The sequence below is a fragment of the Ammospiza nelsoni genome, chromosome 19 (assembly GCF_027579445.1).
Source record: "Ammospiza nelsoni isolate bAmmNel1 chromosome 19, bAmmNel1.pri, whole genome shotgun sequence".
NCBI lineage: Eukaryota > Metazoa > Chordata > Aves > Passeriformes > Passerellidae > Ammospiza > Ammospiza nelsoni.
In genome coordinates, this window is record NC_080651.1 from 10,184,611 (window position 1) to 10,211,043 (window position 26,433).

Sequence of the window (26,433 nt, forward strand, 5' to 3'; positions counted from 1 at the left end):
CTAGCAGATGTTTTCACATCTCCTGTAGTGTCCATGAATGACCTGCACCACAGTGGACACACGGCCACGGCCTTTTGAAGTGGGTGAAGAATCCGTTCACTGTCGCCTTCTGAATGAAATTAAAGGCAGCAGTCCCAGTGAGTTAAGTGTTGCATTTAAACCACTTCCAGCAAAGGTTTTGCTAGGGGGGGTGCTTTCCCCCATAAATGTCTAAAATAAAGAGCATCACCCCACTCCTCCCCACCCACAGACTCAGGATACTCAGGAGAAAACAGCTCTGGTTTTATTTCTGTTTTCACTAGTGCTTTCTCATCCCAAGAGCATCAAACCACCCAGCCTCATCACCCTTCCTCTCTGGGAAATAAGGTGTGATGGGTTGTTTGGGGTTTAGGAGAACACAAGACACAAACAAACATCTGCAAAGTACAGTTGGGATTATTATAGCCTCCTACAGTCTGCACATGGGCAATTAAAAGTTCACGCCCCTCCAACCACACAGTGCCTTTCAAGCACCCTTATTCCCAGTGGGGTCCCAAACACCTTTTAATCAGAGGTTCAGGAGAGGCTCTGGGGAGGAGACGGGACAGGACGGGATGAGACAGGCTCCGCACTTACAGGCTAGAATTAAGGAGGAAGTATTTTACAGAAAGAGTGGTCAAATACTGGAATCATCTACCAAGGGAGGTGGTGGAGTCACCACCCCTCGAAGAGTTTAAAAAAAGACTGGATGTGGCACTTGGTGCCATGATCTAGTTGATGTGTTAGAACATGGGTTGGACTCGATGATCTTAAAGGTCTCTTCCAACCTAGAATTTCTGTGATTCTGTGCACTGAGCACACAGTTAATTGCATTCATCGCTGGAGGAGGCAGCCAAAGGAAACACACGTGTTATTAGGGCTAACACTTAGCTTTTATTGTAAATGTTTTGGAAAAGAAAACACTCTAAAGCTTCACAGAGATACTGCCATTAATATATCATCCAAATAACAAGTGATTAAAACCAACAACAGCTACTATGAAAATGTGGCTTTGCAGCAGTGGACCGCATGGGATGCAGCCGGGAAAATCATTATGAACAGACCAGCGGGGAGCAATTATAAATAAAAACAGCTCTGCAAAGGCTAAAAAAGCAGCAATAATCAGTCTGGTCTGTGGTTTAGTGAGGGCTACAGGCTTTACCGAAGGTGCTATTTATTACAGAGTCAGGGACACTGCTGGATGAAGGGATGCAACTTCGGGAGAAGTCAACAGAGGGAGCGGAGCGCCCGCCACCGCGGCCAGCGGGGCTCGGCCGCACATCCCGGCAGCCGCGCGGAGCAATCCCTGTCCCTCTGTCCCTCTGTCCGTCTGTCCGTCTGTCCCTCTGTCCCTCTGTCCCTCTGTCCTCCCCACTGGCAGAAGGGCACACGAGCGGCGGGCGGCTCTGGACCGTGCCCAGAGCTCTGAGCTCTGCAGTCCGACGGCTCCACGGCTCAGCTCTGCAGGCGCCTCGTTCAGCTGCGCGGGTTCCTGAGGCTCCTCACCTCCCAGACACGCACGGAGCGACGGCAGCGATGCTGCCCCGGTGACTGCGGGGCCCAGCAGCAGTGACACCCCGGGGACAGCTCCCCGCACCCCAAACAGAAGCGCTCGGCAGCCCTGGAGGCGCGGCCTGGCCCGGCCAAGGGCCATGGGGTCCCACAGGGCGGGGGCCGAGCTCTGAGCAGCGCAGGGAAGGGATGGCATGGGAACATCGCCCTGCAGATGCTTTCACTACGCTCTTCCCAGTCCTCATTTTTGAAGTGAGGAGGGTTAATCAGGCTCACTCCCAACATATTGACAGCTCCTGCCAGTCCTTGCCCCCGCTGAAAGCCAGTCCTTGCCCCCGCTGAAAGCCAAGTGCAACGCAACAACCAGGCCAGAGCAATCAGATGAGGGAGAAGAGACCCAAATAACATTCCTCTCTGTTGGTGGGTGAGTGTGTGGCCCCAGCCATCCTGCTTACCCCTGGCATGCCTGAATTTCCCTTCAGTGCTGCTGGGTCTGGTTCAGTGCAGGGATGGCCTTGGCAACTTTGCAGCAGGAATATCCATCCAAACCTTGGAATTCAGCTGATAAACTAAAAGGCTGTTCCTGTCCCCAGTCTGGATGCTGTCCAGCAGCTTCCCTGGAAGCACTGTGGAAATGCCTTAATTACTTTATTTGCATCTCTGTTTCAATTTTAATTTGATACAGTGTCTCCTCTCCATAACAACAACAACAAAAAAAAATCCCAAACAGCAGCAAAAATCTTGATCTTTCTCCTTGGTTAAAAACCTAAACCATGGATCTCTGGGCCAGACACTTCTTTGCAAATGAGCTTTGAGTGCCATGCCAATCCTGCACCTGAAGAAGTTCAGTGCTGGAGCCTGTCCTGCCATGCTGCGAGATGCCCTGGCAGCAAGGTCTGGTCTCTGTGCACCTTTCTCGCAGTCACCGCAGTTAGGGACAGTTTGGTCAGTGTGGGAGATCAGATCCCTGCTGTTTCCAATCACCCAGGACAATTCCTCTAAGTCTGCATCTCTCTTGAAGAACAGAGAGTTTGTCTCTGACTACAACTAGTTTTGAAGGGCACAGACAATGTGTGTTACAGCACACATTCCATGAAAAAAATGTATGAAAAAGAATCTGTAATTACAATAGAAAGTGTTAAAAAGGGGAACAGGGGGCAGAAAGGACCATGGGATGCATCTGGGACAGCAAAACCAGGGGAAGAACCTCAACCGCCAAATAGCCCCAGTCCTGAGGTCTCCCCGCACTTTGGAGACACATGGAAACCTCTCTTTGGGTACCCCCCTCACTCGGTGGGCAAGGCTGAGTCAGGTGTCCTACAAAAATGAGAATACAGGCATGAATTTAGAGCTGTCCCAGCACTAGTGGTGAGGCTCAGGCACCCTCCCTTCTAGCACCTTTTTCTGAGGCCTTGTGCTCTCCCAAAGCACATGCACCATGGCAGCAGCTCCTCACCAGCTCCCCAGTACAATCCATGCCCACCACATGCAAAGCATCTCTTAGGGAGGGTCAGCAATGCTCAAACAAGCATTTGGGAGCCACAGCCTTTCAGGCACCGGGAAAAACACCCAACACCTTCCCAGAATGGTTTAATGTGCCAACCTGAGCCCGCTGCCAAATCGTCAGTTCTCGCTCCAAGACCTGGGGGTGCCAGAACTGGTTAGGAACAGTAGGAAAACATCTCCACATTGTGGGAAAACAGCTTGTTTTGCCAAGTCTGTTCTGTGAAACAGATGAACTGTACTTTTCTGAAATACTGGAAAGTAGCCCGAAGTGCTGACCCAGGCTGGAAAATCTTCAGCACAAACAGGTAAAGTCTGGAAGCAGAAAAAACAGAGGTGACGGATGATGGTGTCAGACTCTTCAGTAGAGCCCAGTGACAGAACAAGGAGCAGTGGCCATAAACTAAAACACAAGAAGTTCCACTTCAATATGAGAAAGAACTTACTTCCACTGAGGGTGGCAGAGCACTGGAACTCCCAGGGAAGGTGTGGAGTCTCCTTATCTGGAGACATTCCAATCCCACCTGGTCACATTTCTGGGTCACCTGCTCTGGGTGGCCCTGTCTTGGCAGGGCATTGGATGAAATGATCTCCAGAGGTCCCTTCCAGCTGTTCTGGGATTCTGTGAACAGAAGGGTTCAGAAGGCAGCTCTGAAGCTCACTAGACCTCCTATTGGAGCTATAGAATCCTGTAGTACTTTTATTTCAGAGGGGACTAAAAAACATCGATGGAACCATCCAGAAGGGTACACAGTCTGAGGGATCTCAGGGAGGAGGGTGATCACTGATGACACCTCTGAACTCCCAACACTGTTGTGGTCTTTGACTCCAAATTCACCCCATGTTAACCCTCCCAAACTCTGTTTGGGAGATGACGAACATTAGAAGCAGAGTCTGACTTATCTTGGGCAAGGCCAAGAACTGGACATGTTCCCCTGGGGGACAAGCCCTGCCCTGCAGCACTGACCTTGCTGTGATGGGAAGAAGGAATTGCAGCACCAAGAGGCAAATAATTGACTCAAGGTCCCACGGACAGCACAAGTGGCATCCTGCATCCCATGAGCCCTCACCGGGAGTGGCTCTTTGCCTGGTTAAGAAATTCCACGACTCAAAATGCCATTGGGGACAGCCTGCAAAGGACCTTATAGAATTACCACCTCCAGCAGAGCACTGTTTGCAGGGAAACAGTGCTGATATCTCTGTTTTAATAGCAAAGTGTTCTATAGATACCCTGAATTTCTTAGGAAGATGGGAATATCTAATCAACTCTGGAGAGCAACCAGGACAACATGCCTTCTGTCTGTAATGATGATTTCTAACAGTATCACTGCTTCCATTCCTACTCTTCTGGGACTGTCAGAACTGAAAAGGACATGTGTTTTGTGTAAGCCTTGAAATGCCATGGCCTGGCTAAGCGGGAAATGCTGCTGGAGCCAGGATAGTGTGAATGTGTGACTCTGCTGGGGCAGATTATATCAGAGATTGATACAGGAAGTGAGAAAAAAAAGCCCAGTGGGGAAAATGAGAAGGAAAAGTGCTGTGAGCACAGGGATTGTGTTTCTTCACTCATGCTGGAACAAAGAGCAGAGCGTTTTGTTCCAGCAACTGCCGGCTGTGCTGGGATGCCTCCCTGGCAGGGGTACCAGGATACCTGCTCTGCTGGGGTACCACACACAGCTCACACAAAGCCTGGGGCTGCTCGTGAACCTGAGAGCACAGGGCAACTCCCAGCCACGCAGCTCAGCTCCCCAAAGCACCCTGCCAGGCCAGTGCTGTGCTCTGTGACCTGCTGAACGTCAGGGCAAAGGAGAGGAGGGGACCCAGTGTCTCCTCAAAGCCTTACCCAGCCCTCACCTTGCAGGGCTGCTCAGAACAATGGGGGTGGGCTGACAGAGACATGAGCTGTTCCCTCCTCCAACAAGAAGTATCTCCATCCCTATTTTACAGCTGGAGTGCATTTCTTCTACAGAGATCTGGAAAGAATGAAGATCTTCTGAGCCTCAGGGCTACTGTTTTATCTACAAAACCACACAAAATATTTCAAGTCCAAATAGACAAAACCCAGCTTCATCCTCTTGAGTCACTGGTTCAGATTCCTCCATGAACTTCAGTACAGGCTTCTGGTGGTGCAGAGTTGCCTCCAGTGACAGCAACACCAACATGGGACCCTGTCCAGCAGACCAGGAGACCAAGGGCTAGGAGGGATACAGCACACCACTGCTATTTGTTTTACTACCACATAAAGAACAGGTATTCCATGGCTGGGGGCTGGAACAAGATGGTCTTTAAGGCTCCTTTCAACCCAAAACATTCTGTGATTCTGCAGGACCAGTTCACAGGGAGTTCCTGAGTAATCAGCATAAATAGTGACAAACAACCATATTCAAATTATCCAGATGGGATAAGGGAAAAACAACATTGCATTTCCACTGCTGCTCCAGGTTCAAGGAGTCCTCAAAGCCTGATGTGTGCACAGCCCAGCACAGAAATGCAGAAAGCCCAGGTTTATCTCCTGTGCAAAGCCATCCCAGCAAGGCACCTCACCTGCCTCCGTCCCTGCAGAATTTGGGCAGCAGTACCAGCAGTGCCGGAGGGGGAATGGCTGACATTTGTCCTTCCTGGGGGATCACAGGCACCACAAACACCCTTGGGTGATGGCAGACAGCTCAGGATTTTTCATTTTCCATAGTGGCACCAGCAATCCCGAAAAAGAGACCTGAGAGCACCTACTGCAATATCCATCTCCTGCTACGTCTCCACTTTGGCAAGGTGTTTGCAAAGCACATGCAACAGCAAAATTTCCTAAAGGCAGTAAAATGGCAGCACAAGGACACCTGACACGTGGCCAATGTGCAGCAGGGCTGAGGACACTTTCTCAGGTAAAGAAAGTATTTCTTTTAAATAAGAAATTTAAATAAGATATTATCTTACATTTAAATCCCAGTTACACTGATTCTAAAGCCATGTTTTCCTCAAGGCCAGACCCACTGGGTGTGGAGATCTTGGTGCAACCCACTGACCTGCATTTTACAGACATTCAGTGATTATTACCAAGCTCCTGTCCAGCCCTGAACCCTGTCCATGTTACACATTTTGGCCCAAGAAATGAAGATGACTCTCTTCAGAACACAACCACAGGCATGTCCTTGAGACCTTTAATCAGAATGGAATTCCTCAGCAGCACCCGGGAATTGCAGAACATCTGAAGCCTGGCTCTATAATGACTTAGGAGAAACCCACAACCCTCCTGCCTCAGCACCACTTTCTGCCTCTGGGAGGAAAATCTGTGGTTTTTTGTGAGCCATCTGCTCTTTTTACGTTCATCTCCCACCTAAAGGTTGACAAAATTATTTGGTTTCACACAAACCCCTTCCACTCACATGTGATTTATTTTCAGTGTGCTGCTTGCACAATAAATCAGAATTTCACAAGCTGTCCTTACTCTTAAGTGGTCAAGAAAATTGCTGCTGTGAGAAGTGCCCCAAAACTACCAAATATCTTTGCAACTAACTGAACTCGACCAGAGTTTCAACAAGAAGTGAATAGTTTGTAACAGATTTGGAGCACTCAACTCTTTTTGGACAGTACGCACTTTATTGCAGAGAAGACTGGGTGCATTTTCAAAACATATTCAGGAGTTGCACAGTTTCCATACAGTTCCACAAAGTGTCCCCCACAGTAAGTAGAGCACAATGGAGGCTGTCAGACAGTGAGGGAGCTCCATCTTGTCACCTGCAATCACTCAAGTCACCAAATCTTGCAGGCAATTGTTTAAGAGCCATGGAAACAGGTGGCTCTGCTCCTGCAAGCACCTCTGCCAGAAAACAGAGGTTAAACTGTGTCACTCCTGAGTTACACCAGCATAACTGAGACCAAGAGCCAGGCTTGGCCCATGAGAGCAGCCAGGGAAGGTTTTATGTCAGTGTGACACACATGTGATGAAAGATTTGTGACGTTTCCTGAGGGGCTTTATTTGAGAACAAGCTTGAGACAGTGTCTTCCTTTTCAGGTACTGCTGTATCTTTGGATCAGTGCTCATCCTGCTGCCCAGTCCCTCTCCACATGGGAAAGAAATCTTGGCATGAAAACACATCAAGTCATAACAGGCACTACCACAATAAACTATCACCACTGTCTCTGTCTGCCCCCGATGTTGCTGTGTTTGGGAGCACACCAGGAGGTCACAGTCAGCTCCAGGCAAGATGAGGGTGAGCCACAGCTGAGCAGCAGGATCAAAAGCATGTTAAACTGTGACCAGAAATGTTCTTCAGTGTATCATTTAACAGGGATAATGCACTCTTCTCGGGAGACCATCCACAATAATTGCTTCGGCGAGACACTGGCTGCATCAGCAAGTGAACATTCTGTTAGATTAAAATCCCCAGCCCTTTTTCTGTAAAATGTGTTTCTTTACCTATTAATTACCCCCAAAGCGAAGCTCCTCTGAGCGACCACCCACACTGTGACATTAAACACAGCTCAAGCTCTTGGTGCCAGTCCAGAGCTTGTCTAAGGATGCTGAGACTCAATGGGCTGGCATAAGACACATTAACATGGAAAAGCCTTACAACCACCCAGCTCTCACCTCCCCCACTACTCACAGCCTCTCTGCCATAAACAGTGATGGTGGTTTTTACCAGCCGAAGATCTGACACACAGGGCTCAAACACTAATGACATAAAACCATGGGAGTCAGAAGTTCCCTGTGATGGAAATACAGTAGAATGGCTCAGTGTGTCCAAGGGATATGCGACAGGAGAGCTGTTCAAATGCTTGTGTGTGTTGTGCTGAAAGACAGTTTTCTTCACTCCTTTAGCACTGTGCCAGGTGTATGAGAGCTAAAAATCTACTGAGGTGAATGGGAACCTTGGGAGGAGCAGCTTATTTAAAAAAAACCCCAAAACTGAGGGCTTTGGTGTAATACCAGTGCAGGGATGGCACAGATTCAGAGAAGAGTTCACCCTCTCATATTCTTCAAAGATTAAATTAAAGGAAAGGGTGCCTGGGGAGAAAGGTGAGAAGGTGAGAAATCATTCATTGGTCACTTCCTGATGGCTTCACCAAGGCTGCCAGTGCTAAAGGCAGCACGTGTGCACATGTGACTTCCTAACTTATCACCTCAACTACCCATGAGGACAGAGACCATGACTCACAGGGACTTTGGAAAGCCATCCCAAAGTGATGTGCTTCTGGCATAGACTAAATCATAACCTGTGATGAATTAAGGGGCCTAAGACCCTGAATGCTTTAAGCTCTCCTGACTATTCCTTTTCAAAAAAAAAAAACCCCGAAATTATCACACGAAGTGGTCGCTAGGCACAATGATTCTTCTTCAAACAGATTCCCACAGGATTCCCCCTTGCAATCACTAAAATATACTACCTGATATGTCATGAGAATGACAGGTATTGACATTTAAGGCAATCTAATTTCCATAGCCATCTCATGACTTCCCCCGCGTAGTTCGCCTTTGTCTTCCTTCTCCAGGACCGACTTCTTGCAGGTGAACATGACAAGCAGCAGCAATGGCAAGTGCCACAAACTGCAGAAGAAGAGCTTCCTGGAGCTGCTGCGGTCAGCATCCCTGTAGAACCGAAAGCCGAGGTAGGAGATGTAGAGGTTGATGGGGAGCGAAATGATGGGGAAAGTCCACGTGGTGATGTCGAGGACAGGAGCCACCGCTGAGAGTCCAATTAAGGCCAAGCAGTGCCGCAGAGCCACCCGCCGGCACAGCCCTGGGTGGGTGACAGACATCATGCAGTATCCTCCTCGGGAGTAATCTTCCCGCAGACCCCAGCTGAGGGCATTGAAGTGAGGGAACTGCCAGGAATAGAGGATCCCTCCTAACAGCAATGCACCTGCAGTGGGAGAGAGAGTGTTAGATGATCCCTCAGGAAGTGCCACACACAGAGCTCAGATGTCACACCCTCTTTGCAAGAGGCCAGTGCTACTCACCTGTGACACCAGTGACACTGCACACTGGTGGCACTGCTCTGTACAGGGACAGGGCAGAGCCACGAGATAAGGAACCTCTGGTTTTCATGGCATTCACACAGGGTTGGAGCATGGTGGTTTATCTGGTTTTGGAGCACTTAATTTGAAAAGCATTTCAGCAAGTCACTTCCTTCTAAAGAACTACTGCTAGTTGGTTCCTGCACCAACTGTCTCTACCAGAGGGAAGTGAAATTGGACAAGAGACTGTATTCCTGGGAGCATCTAGATTCTACTCTCTGAATTGGTGTGTCCAGAGAAGAAAACAGCTGGTGGGCAAAGCAGTGGCTGCATCAACCAGACACAGGGAGCCCAGCTCAGTGACAGAGGACAAGGAAGACAAACTGCTGCTCCTGAGACCTGGGGAACACCACACCTGGAAGGCTGGAGCTAGGCCAGGCCCTCTGTCTGCCCGCTGCATGAAGGAGGGAACCATTCCTGGCACAGCACAAGCTCCATCATGGACCTGGGCAAGAGGAACTGGCAGAAGCTGTTAATGAACTAACAGGAGATGGAGAACTTACTCCTTCAAACATTGGAGAAACTTCTAATCAGTTTGATCAAGTAACTCTATTCACACCAATTAACTACTTTCACATTTAAAAAGGAGCTACGGAAGCACCACATTTGCACAGCTCTTCCTGGGACACAGTACAGGGTTTATTGAAGCAGAAGCAGCTCATGTGCTAATTTTAATGAGCCTCCAGGAGGCCCTCAGACCAAGCTCCCTTCACTAATTTTATTTGAAGACACAAAAAAATCCCCCAAGGCTGTTGCAGTGTTATGGGCATTTCATGTTTTCCTTTTGTTTATCCACCTCCCAAAGCCTCTGCTCTTATATTAAAATGCTTTCTTTGTATCTGCCTGCCTCCATGAACTCAATTCTCTATGGAAACTTTTCCAAATGGAGCCATGCATCCAGCGTTATCTTAATGACCTGAGAGAAGCAGCAAATTCTTCTCCAGCAATTCTGACAAAGCCCAAGTCACTGTGTCCTCTGAACAGCTTCATGGTTCAGATTTCCTCTCCATCTATTTTTTGGAGCTGTGCATGCCTAGTTCTTGTCTCTAATAGCACAACTCACACTGGTGCTGCCGTGCAAAAAGTGATAATCTCGGTTTGCAAAATTGCCTTTTTTTTCCCCCCTACCTTATCACTCGTGAAGGAACTCTCCATTAGACTTTATGCAGGTTACCAGTAGCTTATAAATGCAGGAGTGATGTAAAAGACACATCTCACTGCTTTTCGAACGAGTAACAAATACTCCTTGAAGTGAGTATGGACCTCTGGAAACTGATTACATGAAGCACAGAGACAGACACACATACCTTGGGTGTGCAGCTTTCAGAACAACACTGTCTGCCACAAATTCCAGGTGATTTCATGAGAACCACAGGGAAGGGAACTTAAAGATCATCTCATTCCACTCCCTGCCATGAGCAGGGACACCTTTGACTAGACCAGGGTGCTTCAAGCCCTTTCCATCCTGGCCTTGGATATTTCCAGGGCTGGGGCAGCCACAGCTTCTCTGGGCACCCTCTGCCAGGGCCAGCCCACCCTCACAGGGAAGAATTTCTTTCTTGCATCTAATCTAAACCTACTCTCTGTCAGTGGGAAGCCATTTCCCCTTGTGACTCCAGACTCGTGTAAATAGTCTCTCTCCAGGTTTCTTTTAGGCCCCGTCTGGTACTGGAAGGCCACAATTAGGCTACTCCATTTCCTCCTGGTCTATGGCCCAAAATGCTTCAAATCCAGCTACACAATCCTTCTAAAGTAGATTTTTTTTTGACATGGATGTTAGCAGTTTTTCTCAACTGGAACCTTTTAAGACAGCTGAAAATGATGTACCCAAAAATTACCAATAATTTCAGAATTTCATAGCCAGAAAAGTCAATTTGGCCCTAAGAGAACAGTATTTGATTCGGTTCTGCTGAAACCTGAGGGAGCAGCTCTGCTGAAATAAACCAAAATTAAACTTACTGAAGGAGCAGTTCTCCCTACATCAGGAGACACAACAGAGAAAATGTTCTTGTCATAAGTCACTCTGTAGATTTTTCCTATTCTTGTAAAACACATTAATGGAGGCAAGATCCTGAATGCGCTACACCTAAGAGAGCAGTATTTTTCAAGTATCACATCTGAAGTGCTTTAGAGACACTACCTTGTCATTGTTCAGAACTTAGGTAAAGGTAAGCTACAATTATCCATCAGCTAACGACTCTTAAGCAGATGAAGCCAGGGCCTAAGACATGGGGCAGAGGCTGTCCCTGCTTCCCACGGCTGCAGAGCTGTGTCTGTGTGTGTCCCTGTGTTTCGGCTCTAATGCAGATTTTGCTTATTCAGTTGTTCAAATGTTGTGTGCAGCCAAGCTCAAAACACACCCTAAACCTCAAGCACACAAAGCCCTTTAACAGTTCCCTAACTATGACACCATTAAAAAAAGTCATCCGGAGAAACTTTTAAACACAAACAGACCAACTAAAATACTTGAGGCTGGATTCCCATTTACAAAGCTCTGGTTTTTACATGCAAGCCTTTGGAATTTAATTACTTTGATTACATTACAACCATTGAGATAATTGATATTTTACAGAGAAGCTGAAGAGTGAAACAATTTAATAGCCCATTACGAGGACTTTAACTGACCCAATCTTTTTGGTTGGTTCCCATGTGCTGGGACATCCTGTAATTTCCTTGACCTAGGCGGAGATTGTTGGGTTGTCAGAGATTTTTAAGTGTCACGTAAGACTGATGACTTGCAAAGCACAACACATGGTACAGTACGACTCAGCATCACATGAGCTCACAGTAGGAATCCTGTCAAGCCCAGAGCAGACACTGTAATACTCCTTAATTACTAGATAAATGTTAACTATGTCATAATTAACTCAGCAGTGTTTTTAAGCAATATTACAGTAAGACAAACTCTGGAGACTAATCTGGTTCTAAAGAGAGCTGATCTACTCTATGGCCCCTGTGCTGTTCCCAACAGTTTGGGAACTCAGTTTAATCATTGCAAATCTCCCTTTTCTCTACAGAGTTTATAATTAAATGAACATCAGACAAGGCTGTTCCCAACTGGAACACACGGACCTGGCACAGGGTTCACAAAAGCAAAGCTGGTTGTTGGACCAGAGTCATTGCTTGGGCAGCAGGAGACAGCCAGCATCCAGGGGCACCCAGGGGCACCCAGAGACACCCAGCACCTTGGGGTCTCTTGGTTCCTCCACAGCTTGTGGAAATCTGAGAACAGGCACACTGACAGGAACTCAGATCTGTCTGCTTTTCTGCAATGGTTCATAAATTCCAGGACCACAAGTACCTGGCTGGCTTGTGGGTATCCCAAACTCCCTAGTCTTTTTGGCCAAATTTTTAATTCCTTCAATTGAGCCCATTTATGACAAATTCTTCTCTCTGAGTGTGAGAACCTGGGACAGATGCAGCAGACACTTAGAAATCCCAATAAGTTGTCAGATCAGTCCTGTTTGATTTTGGAAAAAAAAAGGCCACCTAAAGAAAACAAGGCCCAGGTCTCCAGAACTCTTTCACTCTTGTGTGCAAAACAGGAATAAAATATTTTCTTCTTGAGCTCCTATTCTTTCATCTCTTTTCACTGTCTTAAATCATCTCAAAAGTTTCAGGATCGCAGAGAACCAGGTAGGTCCTAAAGCACACAAAGAGCTCAGGATAAATAACAGGTTTTATTATTCCTCATGAATTTTAAGGTTAAGCTATTATTTCTTTTCTTAAATTCTTCTTTGTGATTTATTTAAATATTGATAGATCTCCTTTATAATAAACAAGAACAAGCTGAGATTTTTATTTTATTTTAATATGTAAGATAAAGCAAAAATGTCAGCTGGCATTGAAGAAGGTAGAAAATAGTTCTTTCTCTCTGTAAATATATTTTAATCTAGTGAAATACTGAAGTTTTATAAATTGCACTTTTCCTAAAACAAACAGGACACTAAATTTCACAGTCATTCAGCAACTGCTTGGATGTTTTACAGTTCAATAAATTTGGATAAGATTTCGAAATAATTGTGAGATGAGACTTCCAAAAGGAAATAGTGACTTTGGGTTTGCAAACTGCAGCAGCTGACAGTCTAATTTTCAGAATTACAAGAGCAAGAAGCACACCCTTCTAAAGTTCTGCTCTTTAAGGTGTTAAGAAGTACATGTGGCTCTTCATAAATCGCGATTCAAACTTCATGGTTTGCTCCTTCTAGAGCAATTTATGATGATCCAAATCTCAGATGAGAGAGCAATGTCAGTGCAGGAGCCAGACTAAGTCCTTGGGCAGGAAGAGCCCCTAAGAGGAGGAGGCTGGAAAATGATTTTTTGGGTGTAAGTCCTTGCAGGCTATGGGCTCTGACCACTGGTTAACATCTGGAGAGGAGAGCAGAGCATTCAGGCATTAACAGCTCCTTGTCCTGCCCACCCTGAGCTCACAGCAACAGCAGTGACACAGTGATTAAAAGCTCCAGATCAAATGCCAGTTGCCCAAACTTCTCATGTCCCATAAAGGATAGTGTTCAAGTTCATACAACATTTACTCAAGAAAGAATAAGTACATAGAGCTGCTGAGTTATTAGTGCCAACATAACTCTGAGCAAACTGAGCAACCTGAGGACTGCAAACCTACCCTCTTAACCACTAAAGGGCAGAAATAATGTTTGAATTCTGCCTATCTCGTGTTGAGGATGGCACTCTCTTAAGTAACAATTTGAAATATGCGTCTTTCTTGCTGGGAGTACCTTTCATCATCAAAGAGCTTTATACTCGTCCAGTTGGCACATGGAGCCACAGTGATGGTTTCACCCAGACATAGACTATCTCAGCTTAAATGAGGCACAACACTTTGCGATGGTCCAGCTGAAACTCTCAAAAAATTTCTGAAGACAGGTTTTTCCAGCAAAGAAAAGTCCTTGAACTACAGCGGGGCACAGGTTGGAGCACAGTCTGTGTTTGTGGAAGCTCCAGACTCAGGAGCAGGATCAGCTAGAGTCTGGCCAGCCTGGGAAAGCAGGTGAACATGGGCCTGTCCACACAAGTCAGGACCAACGTCCCAGATTATCTGCAGGGTCTGCTGTATCAACACCATGTTCCTGAAAACACACTGCGGAGGAACAACATGCACTCTCTTCTTGCCCTTCTCATTGTACTGTAAAGAACACACAGTGCTTTCCCACTGCACAGGGCTCTGCAAACAGATCATGTTCAGGCTGCAGACAGGACCAACACCTATGCACTTAATCAATAAAACAAAAAAATAAGGAACGGGAGCTACCTGTAGCATCAGTTCAAGAACAGACTTGCTCCTTCTGCCTTTGCTCTGGTGCTGCATATGTATAACAGGAAAGTGGCCAACCAGGCATTAAAATAAACATGGAATAGTTAAATATCAGCTCTAAAACAGATGTTGAAATCTTAACTGCATTTCCCAAAGCTGGTGTTTACTGCCTTGGCAACCTAAGAATGCTGTTTTGCTTAAAGCATAATTTTAGTAATTCTTCTGCCTTGAATAATGTGAAGGAATTTTAAAATTATTTCCAGACATTGGTAGCTGTGACTTAAGAGAGGAAAGCACTGGCCTTTTGTCTCTAGGAAACGGGTATGGGTTTGGCTGCTGTAGGGAGGGGAAGGCTTTGGCAGTGTAAGCTCAGCCTCTTAATGGATCATAGTCAGGAAACAACCACACACCGTTTTACTTGATAGCACACAACTGGCTCTCTTCCCTTAAAAGATGTTGAACAAATTACTCCTCTTTAACTCAGACAAGGTAGATTAGAGCTCAGAGATTTGACTTGGTCCAGCTGTATCCACCTGCCTGTGAGCACCCGTGCTGTCTCAGGCGGCCTTTTCCACCTTTTCTACAAGAAATTTTAACATAACTAGTCCCAAACTCTTTACCACGGTCCTATATAAGTTTCACAGGATGTTAAATTGACAAGAAATGTAGAGAATACATGTCCAAACCCTTTATTTTCTGTCTTCTATGCTCATCCAGACGTTTAACACAGTAGTCTTCCCTGGAGATTTGTAACTGTGAGCAATTCTGGGGGTGAAGAAAGATTTTAAAATCTTGTCAAAGCCTAGTTGCCCACTTCAGGTTCAACACAATTTTACAGGATTATTTGGGAGTATTGGTACAAAGATGCACAGTGGTTTGGAGAGTCATGGCCAGAACACACTGTGATGTTCTGATCCACAAGGACTGGTTTGTCCAGCTCTTGGTTGCATTTTCTGTTTGTGAAGGAGAGCTGCAAGGTACAATCATTACTGCCTGTGCTTCAGCTTGTTTTGGTGATAGAAAATGATTGTTAAATCAAGTGACCTCCAGTTACAAGTGTTCAAGATACTGTCCTGATATCATCCCTTCTGAAGAGAAATGTTACCAGCTACTTAATTCTTCCCACTGTCTTTAGAATTAGGAACAGGATTAGCTTGCCAAAATTTACATCCTAATTTGCAATTATGCAGCATTCTCAAACATAAAGACATTTGGGAATTACCTAGACACTAACCCTAACCCAACTGATGCAATTTCCCTCTACCCACATCAGCACCACAGCAAGACAACAATCAGCGCTTTTGCTTCCACTGGAAAACAAAAGTAGATGCTACTGCTTGTGCTGGATGGCACAGGAGTGGCGAAGCAGCCTTGAGAGGAGAAAGAGAAAGTGTCACTTGTAAAGCTGCACACAAGGTCCCTGGGCTGGGACAATGGTCCCGGCTGTCACCGTGGGATGCACGGCCCGGCCTGCATTGTGCCCCTCCAAGGTTACACCGTCGTGGAAACCAAGGGCGACGAGGAAAACACTGGAAAACTCAAAAGCTTCATGGTCAGGGGTTTCAACAGCTGTTTCTTTTGAAGGATGGCACAAAAGGCCTGTGGAGCAGGAGCATCTAGGGGCTGCAATAGACTCCTCTGCAGCAGCACTGAAAGGGAAGGGGGTGCTGGCCATGTGTTTGACTTGTCTGCAAAACAAAAGGATCCTCAGCATCCACCAGGAATAGGAAATGAAGTTGGCTGTGGGATTTTTCACCTTGAGAGAGTGTTCCTGGCTTCTGCCTTTAACAGAAGGAAGCCAGATGTCCTTAGGTATGCTCACCACATAGGAAAAAAGCTGTGTGTGTATGGATACACACAGGCATGTGCACTTCTTGTGTGACACAACAGGTTATTGCAGCCAAAAGCCTCACAGGGAAACACCTTTCATTACACAGGCAAGGCTGAGGAAACAACACCACATATAACTCGCCTTAGCTAACCCCAGCAATAGATGCCATAAAAGAAGAGCCTGTTGGGTAAAATGAAAATACAGTCTTTTGCAAATATGTTTAGGAAGACTCAGCAGAGGATTGCAAATCTGCAGAGCTACACAGGGGCTCCTCATCAGCCACCTCTTTCCCCCAAGTCCCTTCTGCAGATCCCCCCATCCTGATTTCTCTGTGGGTGCTGTGTTTCACACCCAGGGGCTCAGGGCTACCCCATCAGCCACACACAGGGTAGAGAACCAGGCAAAGGGCATACTGCCTGTGAACTTGTGGGGTCGGTCCCCAGGTGCCCCAGCAGTGGAGCTGCCATTTCTTTTGTCTCTTATGAAGATGGAAAGGAAGAAAAAAATAGCCCACTGGCTTTTGTCCTAAATTCAGACCAGCTGCTCACTAGTATTGTCCCTCTGCCTCATTTTTACAGTTTTTACCCCCACAAAGCATACTCCTGGGCCCCCAGCTCCAAGTCTCATATGTCAGTGACATGAATATCTCTGTTTCCTCTGGAACAGACCACAAATTCTGCTCTTTCATCTGGGGAAGTGAAACCCTGAAAAGCTGAGTTTACCAGTGGGAGTTTATAGCCGGAGCCTCCTCTCCTCCGGCAGTGGGGTGCTGGAGCTGCCCTGCTCTGGCGGCTGGCTCCCAGACCTGCTCCCACATCAAGGGGCTTTGAAAGCTCCAAGTGCTTAACTGGAAGGGACACAAAGATCTTCAAGCTAATTTAGCATGCAATTAAGCTGTTGTTTTGCTCTCCTTCCTACTAGCAGACAAGTGCTACACCAGGGAAAGTATGAGAGACTCCAGCCTTTGGCAGGTTGGGCACAGGCCCCCCTCTTTCCTATTCTCCTTTTTTTGTTACTGAAACCATCCATCTGCCAAATGTCACTAGCTGATAAGAACTGCCCATTTTTAAATCCCCTTTTGTAAATAGATGCTGGCTGACATAATTAATGTCTACCATACAACACAATTTGAATTACAAAGTAAAGGCAATTTAAAAATCAGCCTCCACATGATTACAATTGATACTGAGTCTATAAATTCCATACCCCGAGGAATTATTTAAATTTCTGAAAATGAATGAAAATCAGTACAAGATGTCTTTCAGGCGAACGAGACCAGAAGTGGAGCATCTGATAAACTAAACAGTCTCTTTAGATAAACACTCTTTGGTGCAGTAATACCTATGGCTCCTGGGCCACTGTGGCTCTGCAATGTCTGCTCTACTGTCAGGGCCCTTATCTGCTCTGCCACCACCTACTCAGAAGAAATCTCTTTAGCTGATAAGCACATTAGGTAGAGGAGCCCTGCTTGTCACTTCCATCTCACTGGGTGGTTTGTATGAACTCCGTGGCACCAAAGTGCTCTGCCCCGTGACACCGAGCCTGCTCGCCAGCGGGATCCAGCCTGAGCAGAGCATGGGCAGGGGAAGAAGTACAAAACTTCCTGGGCCCCCAGCATGGCAAGGACACTGGACCGTGTCCTTTGGAGCAAGACCCAAGGAGTCGACAAAGTTGATAAGGAGGCTGAAGCATCTTCCCTATGGGGACAGGCTGATAGAATTGGGGCTGTTCACCCTGGGGAAGAGAAGGTTGTGTGGAGACATCACAGCAGCTTCCAGGATCTGAAGGAGCTGCAAGGAAGCCCGAGAACAACTCAGGAAATGTAGAGACAGGACAAGGGGGAACGGATTCAAACTGAGAGAGGGAAATTTAGATTTGGTATCAGGAAGAAATTCCTGGTTGTGGCATTTGAATCTACCCCAGTTTCAGTGTTCTGTTAACTAAAAATAACAAGTTTAAATGGACATTAGTCAAGGGAGAAAGAACAGCAGCGTGAGGATAATTTAAAGCATGTATGCACTCTTACACACCAGAATCAACAGCTCTGTTTCTTTCTTTCTTTCTGTGCAGAAGCTCAGCAGCATTGCAGCACAGCCAGGAGCTCTTCTGCTTGTGGATCCCATGTAGGAGGGGGATCTGGCACAGAACAGGGACACTGCCAAATCTGACTTACCTTCCTGTCTCTCTGCTATCACTTAAGGTTTTAAGTGAATGTCATTATTATCCTGCTAGTCCTTCCCTTGCAAAATAATTTCAAGGTACCTTGATTTACTAGAAAAACAAATCTCTTCAGAAACAAATAGTACCAAGAAAGAACAATGAAATCTGCTTTCAAGGAAGCAAACGTGTTACTGCAGATCACAGGCTGGCAGTTAAGTTCTGCATAAATACCCCAGATATGTGGCAGTGATATCCTTGTGATAAATTACATTTATCACGCACTTCTGACCGTCTCACCTGCACTCACTCCCCCAGTGAGGAAATGTTAACATTCCCCATCTTTCATCAGTTTCAAACAGCTGCCATTAAAATAACACAACCCCCCCCAAACCCACAACAAAGAATTCCACATCTTCCCAGAGATAATCTTATCTTTTGCTTTTGAAATGGGAGGTTTTCCCTAAATTACTTTGGCACAAAATCCAGGCATGGGGGCGGGATGTTCAATCAGGCTTAGGAGCATACAGTTGAAGTTACCTATTGGGGTAGAAATGGAACCAAACATTCCTGGGAAGTACCAGCAGATCTGCAAAAATGCATAGTGTAAGAAATTACACAGGGAGCAGTGAGGCTCGTGCACAGGCTGCCCAGAGAAGCTGTGGCTACCCCATCACTGGAAGTGTCCAAGGGCAGGTTGGATGAGTCTTGGAGCATCCTGATCTAGTGGAAGGTGCCCCTGCCCATGGCACGGGGTTGGACAGTCCTTAAGGTTCCTTATGAACCCAAGTCATTCTATGATTCTATGAGTATTCTATAAACTACAGCAAGTATTTGCGTCACTGGAAATATGAGGGTCCCAGATTTCTATATGTAAATACACAGTATTTTTTTCTGGTGCAAGAAACTGCTAAGGTATTCATCTTTAAAAGTCATAAACCAAATGAGGACAAATTAAAATAAGGCTGCTCCACTCTGAGATACTTTGTTATTAGCTCTGGAATTGGAAACGAGGAACCAGCTTCAACTCTCTAAGGCACCATCTCCAACTCTCCCAAAGGACAAAATACCTCACAGCATCCATGTCACGGAAATCCTGAAGGAAGCAGACATGGCTGTCCTAACTGTTACAACAGTTACAACAGTTTAACACTTAGCTGCCCACAAATGGTAATGAAAGGGCTACACTTAAATATTGTTTTCCCTATAACCAGCAACATGTACAACAATGTGGCTGCTGTGAGAATATTACAAGGAGAGAAAATCCACAGGAAAATGTAAACTCAAAACCCCACCACTTTAGTGGTGAGAACTTTCCTCCTCATTAGTTTCCTGCCTCCCTTCCTTCACATTCCTCTTTGTTATCGAGTAGAATGATTTTTTTAAAATGAGGTGCAAAGGCATTTTCACACCTCTAGAACTAGGTTAAGTCTCCACACTAATTACATATTATTAATGAGTTCAACAACTGAGACCAGGCTGGTTAGGGAAGGGACACGGGTCTGCGTATTGTGTATGGATGCACGCCTGTATTCCGCATGGACACGATGCTGCCAGGGGCTGAACTCTCTTACTGCAAAAGTAGAATGTTTAAAACTGAAAATCATACTCTACAATGCCATAATTTTCTTCCAGTTATTTCTTTTCTCTGTAAAAGTGTTTGTAGGGTTTGTGTTGTGTTTTTTTTGTTTTCCATTTGATACTGAAATGCACTAAAATATTACATTCCAGTCCCTGTTTTCAGGATTCTCCCCAGGTGTGCTTCATTACAAACACCAGTATCAGCTCAATAACATTTCTTTCTCTATTAAATAAGCTGCCTGGCCTTTCTGACACAGACTGGGAGGTGATTTTAAAAGTTTTAGCTATACATAACACACTATGCATCAGATTATCGTGTTCTGACAAATTCTGCTTGGGTGGTTTAAAGGTAGCATCTTCCACTGGTGGCATCATTGCCTTCACAGCAGAGCCGGCACAGGGACACATAACCACATTTTAGCTGCAAGTTAGAGAGGAAGAGCTTACCTGGCCACCAGTGGGGTTCCCTGCTGCCCTCTCCGCTGCTGTACAGGGACAGCTTTGCTCTTTGCGAGCTAGATCTCAAAGAGCAAGTTGACAAATTAAAGATAATGACAGTCAGTGCCAGTTTAATCTGCTGGGTTTTCACTGGCCTCTATAGCAAGGGCTTTTGGAGACATGCAGCTCTGCACGCCAGCTCCACCAGGCTGAACTGTGCAGGTGAAGCACAGGCATATGAGTGTCATCTTTGGACACCAACTCTGCAATAAAGTGGTAAAACCATCACAGAAATCCCCAAACAATTAGTCAAGGTCTAAGTATCTGCAGCCAGAATGATATGAAATTATTTCCTCTCATCCTGTCCCTTGTTTCCTGGGAGCAGAGCCTGACCCCCACCTTGCTGCCCTCTCCTGTCAGGAGCTGTGCAGAGCCAGAAGGTCCCTCCTGAGCCTCCTTTTCTCCAGGCTGAGCCCCTTCCCAGCTCCCTCAGCTGCTCCAGCCCCTTCCCCAGCTCCGTTCCCTTCCCTGGACAAGCTCCAGCCCCTCAATGCCTTTTTTGTCATGTTCCCTCTGCTCTTCTCAAGTACAGAGCTGCTAACTATGTCTGTTATGCAGTCCTAACACAAGACACTATACATTCTCTTATATAAAAGTTCTAGGTCTAAGTAACTTTTGGAGAAGAAAATATTTGTATAGAAGCAGCACACACTGAAAAAAAAACCCACACCACCTTCCATCCTTGCTCTGGTTTAGATCTGTGCGGGAACATGTGGACACAAAGCCAACTCAGACCAAGTTTTATTAGGAAGTGCATAAAGAACAGATTTTGCAAAAATTCTGATAATCTCTAGTTAAAAGCCTTGTTGTTAAAAGTATTATTCAAGCCTTAAATATGCCCCCCCTGTGGGATGAGTGTGCGCTAAACCAACTCTTAACAGACCTATTAATTGCACTTCATTAGTTGCTTCAGACTATAAGTTTGTGGAGCCACTTTGATTCTTAAGTTTCTAGCTGGCAGGAAAAACAAGGCCTGATTGTGTCAGAGTTGAGCTGCTGAAGAGATCAGTGTTTTACAAGGGATGTAAAAGTGGTTCACAGCTACTAAAATAGAAATCTTCGTTTGCTTTTCAAGGATGAGGGAAGGAGCATTTGTAACTTAGAGTTTAGCAATGGGTAATTAAGAAATACACCAATAAATTAATCTTCCCAGGATATTTTCTGTCTTGTGGAAAGACAGTAAAACACATCTAGGAATTTTCCAACTGCAAGTCCCTTGCAAGCTTCATCTGACTGGATATGGTTTTAATCCTGAATACGATTTGAACCCTGAAATTATGTAACATTTTCTCCTATGTGAATATCAAATATGCTACTTTCCTTCTGGATTTTTTTAAGATGGTCAGAACACATATTAAATAGGTCATGCTGCTTTATCAGCTCTGTTTTGCCCTGAAATACCTGTGTAAGGAGAATGTTACCAAAATTAGCTGCTTTCAAAGCCTTACCACAGGATTACAGAATGGTTTAGGTTGGAAGGGACCTTAAAGATCATCTCTTTTCACCATCTGCCATGGCCAGGGACAACTTCAACTAAACCAGGCTGCTGCAAGCTGTGTCCAACCTGGCCTGGTCAGGTCAAGAACATAAAGAACAAATTTTACTGCCTTTTGAGTACGTTCATTATCCTGACAAGCACTCACCCAACGAAAGGGTTTTGTACTCACCAGCATCCAGACTCCCAGTAGCTGCAGTCCAGCCCATGACGGGGGGAATGGCGCCGACAACAGCTCCCACCCACGTGTTGGCAATGCTCATTCTCTTCAGGGGCGTGTAACAGCACGTGTAGAGGAAGATGTTGAAGGCGCCCAGGGCCCCGGTGAGAGGGTTCACTCCCAGTGTGAGCAGGGCAACTCCCGGGATTCCGCAGCAGGCAGCAAAGCAGACAGCGAGCAGGGGGCTGTGGGGAGACACGTGGCACGTGCTGAGCAGGAGGTGGCCTCAGAGAACGGCTGCCGTCCCTTCCCTTCGGCCTCCCCCCCAAAATTAACACTGAATTTTTGTTATTGTTTTACTCAGCCATCCTAGATTTTCTTGTTTGAGCCCCCATCTGTAAGTTTTCTGTGCTGTCTCGGCTGTTTAGGTGGCCTGGAAAGGCCCAGGGATGGCCTTGAAGAGCCGACGCTTCAAAGGACGAGGAGAGACTTCTGATCTTGTCTCGGTCTCGGTGTTTATTAATTGTTTATCTAAAAGATTTTCTTTCAGCCCGGCAGAGGTCTGCACAGCAAGTCAGCCATGGGCACACTGCGAGCCCCCGGGGCGGTCACTTATCTTTATACTCAAAGTTACGTGTACAATATTTATCATTTTTCCCCAATACCTTCTACCCTTATTAACCGGTGCACTTTTAGTAATAACCAATCCCAAAGTGCCACCACCACCACAGAAGATGGAGGCCAAGAAGAAGAAGAAGAAGAACAGGACACGCCCCAATTCCTCCATCTTACTTCTTTAGTCCCCCCTGTACAGAAATCCTAAACCCTGTGTTTTACACTCTAATTAACTTATCCCTTCACCATTCACCCAGTGAAATCCTCCCATCCTCATACAGGTGTCGTCTCCTGTGTAGGATCAAAGTCCAGCCACCAGACACTTCTGGCAACATTCCAGGACTCCCGAGCCCCCCAAGGGTGGTCTCGGCCACTCTGCACCTCCATCCTGAGGTGCTGAGATCCCACACCCATCCTAACAAAGGCCTTCCCAAAACGTGAAGACAATCTTGCTACAGCTCTGCAATGGAGGTGATTCTTAATCTTGTGATCGCTGCGTTCACCAAATAAACTCAAGCTCTGCAAGTAATGGAGAACTGTTCTCCCTTATGGAGAATTGCTGCTTTCAGCACATCTTCCTCCTTCATTTTAATTTTAGTGAATTTAACCACTGGAAAAAGCACTCAGAGTTGAGAGTAAATTAAAATTGTTGCAGTTTGTCAGATTTTTAATTGATTGCAGTTATGCAACAGATCCTTCAAAACGCAACAGGGTTAGACACAAAATTAATAAGCATTTATGAGAAAAGGAGTACATTCAATCATTTTGAAATTACATCAATAGGTATAAAGTATTCTTTGACTTTACTGAAAAAAGTCTGAATGTTCTACACCCCCATTTATCTGATGCACTGTACTAAGCAGAGGAAGCACAACAAAACAAAGCTGGCAGCAGAATCAAAAGTGGCTATCTTGTAAGCATGACTGAAATTAACTGAAGATTTTTAGGTTTGGTCAAAAGCAGCAAACAACAGTGGAACAAATTAACTCTGTGCATTTCTACTGTGCATCAGCTGAGAGCTCAGAGAAGGTTGGAAACTCATATTAAAATCTGTCAGAAAGTGGCTAGAGCTATGTAAACTTTTGCTAATAAATTCCACAACAAACATTCAAATAGGATGAACAAGGATTTTTTGTCTGGCTACCAGAACCACACCTGACAGGCAGCATGATGCCACAACCCTAAGGAAGCTTTAGCTGTGGTTCCTTGCGCCAGATCAACATGTTTGCTGCTGGTGGGGATCTCCTCCTGTGTGCTTGTTTGAGGTGCTTGGTATAATAGGAAGAGAGAACTAAAAGCCCCTAAGAAATAATGTGGTGTGGGTAAGCTCTGGAAAGGAGGAAAATGCCATTACATTGGTTGTATTTAATAACCCATGTGGCTAAATACACACAGTCATCCATGTAAAACCAGAAAATATGTCTGCTTGCAACGAAGGTCTCTGCATGGAGTTTAGCTTTACACCTTTTGTCTAATTGAAAACCATGAAGCCTTTGTGTTCTACAATCCACTCTGCCCTCTGCTCAAATCCTTAACCCTAAAATAGGTGTTGCAAGCACCGCTCCAAGCCTCATAGGAAAATAAGAAAAATTTGCTGGTGGGGATGATTTTTATGGGAGTTTTATCAGCAAAAATTTCTACCAGTCAAAATTTTATATTTAAGATATTTTTTAGACCAATACAGTACAGAGATCCTGAATACCTGGAAGAACTGAAATGAGCAAATCTTATGCTAAAGATCTGCCTTCAATTTAAATTGACTAAGTAATTTTATCCAGCTTTTCTAAACCATCAAGAGATTTTACGCAATGCAATGTATCGAGAACATATTTCTACTCAGCATTACCACCCCTGGTGTTACCAATACAGCAGGGGTGGAGGGAGGGTATGTCACTGCCTGTCACTGACAATAAGATGTATAAAATTTGAGGCTGTTTTCAGGAAAGGAGCCATATGGAGCTGTGCTCTCTGGTTCTGCAGCCTGTGGTGCTCCTGTGCAGGAGCTCCTTTGCTCCTGTGCAAAACACAATCTGTACTGCCAATGGTCCCAACACTGACCACAAACGCCAGAGTACTTCGTAGATGTTGCCCCTCTGTAGTGAAAGTCTGAGCAGACCTGGTTAAACAAATCTATCTTGACTGATTCTTGAATAAAATACAGTCAGCCAGTAAACACCAGATTCACACAATACTCACTCTCGAGGCAACAAAAGACCAGTGTGATTCTGTGAGGGCTGGGTTTCCCACATCTACCCTGCAGGGCTCACAGACACAAATGAGGGCACAGTTTGATCTAATGCAATGAGCACTTTTCTCACTAACAAGGAGTGAAAACTTATCTACATGTGTCCAGTTTAAACGAACACTGCCCTCCATGAGCAGGCACCAGCCCTTCATGTCTCTTCTCAGACAGGAAGGCAAAGGGTGGGAGTGTAAAGCCCTCCTGCATGGATGAACCCTGTTCTGCCACACTGCGTCCCTGCAGCACCAACAGCCCTCAGTGCCAGCCCTGACCCCAAGTGTCTGCTGCCTTCAGTTCCAACCAACAGATCAGAAAAATACCTTTAAAAATACGGCTTTATCAAAAAGGAGGGGTGAAGTTAGGTGGCTGAGACCTTCAAAAGGTTTGCTGTGATCCTGATAGATGAGAACACATTTTTGTTTTTCAGTTTCTTCTTTTTTGCCTCTTTAAGGGGAGCTCCTAGAGGCACAGTATGTAACCACAGAATCACAGAAGTTTGTGTTGAGAGGGACATTAAAGCCCACCTTGTTTCAATCCCTCTCTGAAAGGCAAGGACATCTTCCAGTAAACCAGGTTGCTCAAAGACCCATCCAGCCCGGCCTTGAACACTTCCAGGAGTGGGGCAGCCACAATTTCTCTGGGCAATCTGAGGCAGTTTGATCAGTGTCTATAACAGTGTCTATAATTGTCCTGATGCTCTCCGGGGAGGGCATAAAGTCAGTGGGGTGGTTCCTCTTAAGCAGCTGAACTACTTTACTCTCAGACATCCTGGGAACATCACATTTTCTATTTCTCTCCAGTGTTTCCTCAACAAAGAAGAGTAATTGTTTGACTTACAAAGGCCTGTTCCTAAAACTCCAACTGATCTGGTCATACTGTGATCTGATGACTCAGCTTTGCTATTTCTGCCTCTTAAAATACTCTCTGGCACCACATAGACACTGCAATGAGAAATCAGGACTTTTCTTTAATGGTGGAAAATGAGGTAGAAGAGAATTCAACTCACTCTCATGGAAACTTGTATAAGCAATTCCTCACTGCGAGAAAGAAAATATTTGAGGAAAACGCAGAGAGATTTCAGTCACTGGTGATGCTCTTTCTGCTTCAGTGACGCTGCAGATTTTAAGACAAGACTGAGCCTAGGTTTAAATCACAGCAGTTTAAAGGGTATTCTGATTTCTACTAGTTTACATCTTCTGGGGACCAGTGTGCATGTCCATGCTCACGTTGTTTGTTAGGTACGGGGGTGCACTCTCCATTGCCAGGCTGATGTGATGCACTCTCCATTGCCCCACATCTCATCAAGGGACCATAGGAGATCAGCATCTCGTCCTGGAGCCAGAGAAAGGCTGAGACACTGAGCTGTCACTGAATTTACCAGTTGTTACTGAATTTACTGAGGTTCACACAGCTCCTCTCAGTACAGCCTCATGCCACCATGCTGACCATGTCAGCCTTGGGCAACCCAATGCCACAGAATTCTTACACAGTGCTCAAAAGGGGCTGAGGGGTCTCTGATGGTTTTCTTCATCCTTAA

At 45.7% G+C, this 26,433-nt stretch overlaps 1 protein-coding gene across 3 annotated transcripts in view; it reads right to left on the reverse strand.

Annotated features, from left to right (window-relative positions):
- Nucleotides 1-6,607: 6,607 nt before the first annotated feature.
- Nucleotides 6,608-26,433, reverse strand: part of LOC132082010 (protoheme IX farnesyltransferase, mitochondrial) — a 99,689-nt gene continuing 79,863 nt past the window's right edge. For 2 of the 3 annotated variants that reach the window (XM_059486036.1, XM_059486034.1), the window contains exons 6-7: nt 22,052-22,284; nt 6,608-8,891 (exon numbers count right to left, since the gene is read on the reverse strand). In XM_059486036.1, coding sequence (XP_059342019.1) covers nt 8,449-8,891; nt 22,052-22,284 — 676 coding nt within the window. In that variant the 3' untranslated portion in view covers nt 6,608-8,448. The remainder of the gene's footprint in view (nt 8,892-22,051; nt 22,285-26,433) is intronic. The other variant, XM_059486035.1, reaches the window with a different exon arrangement.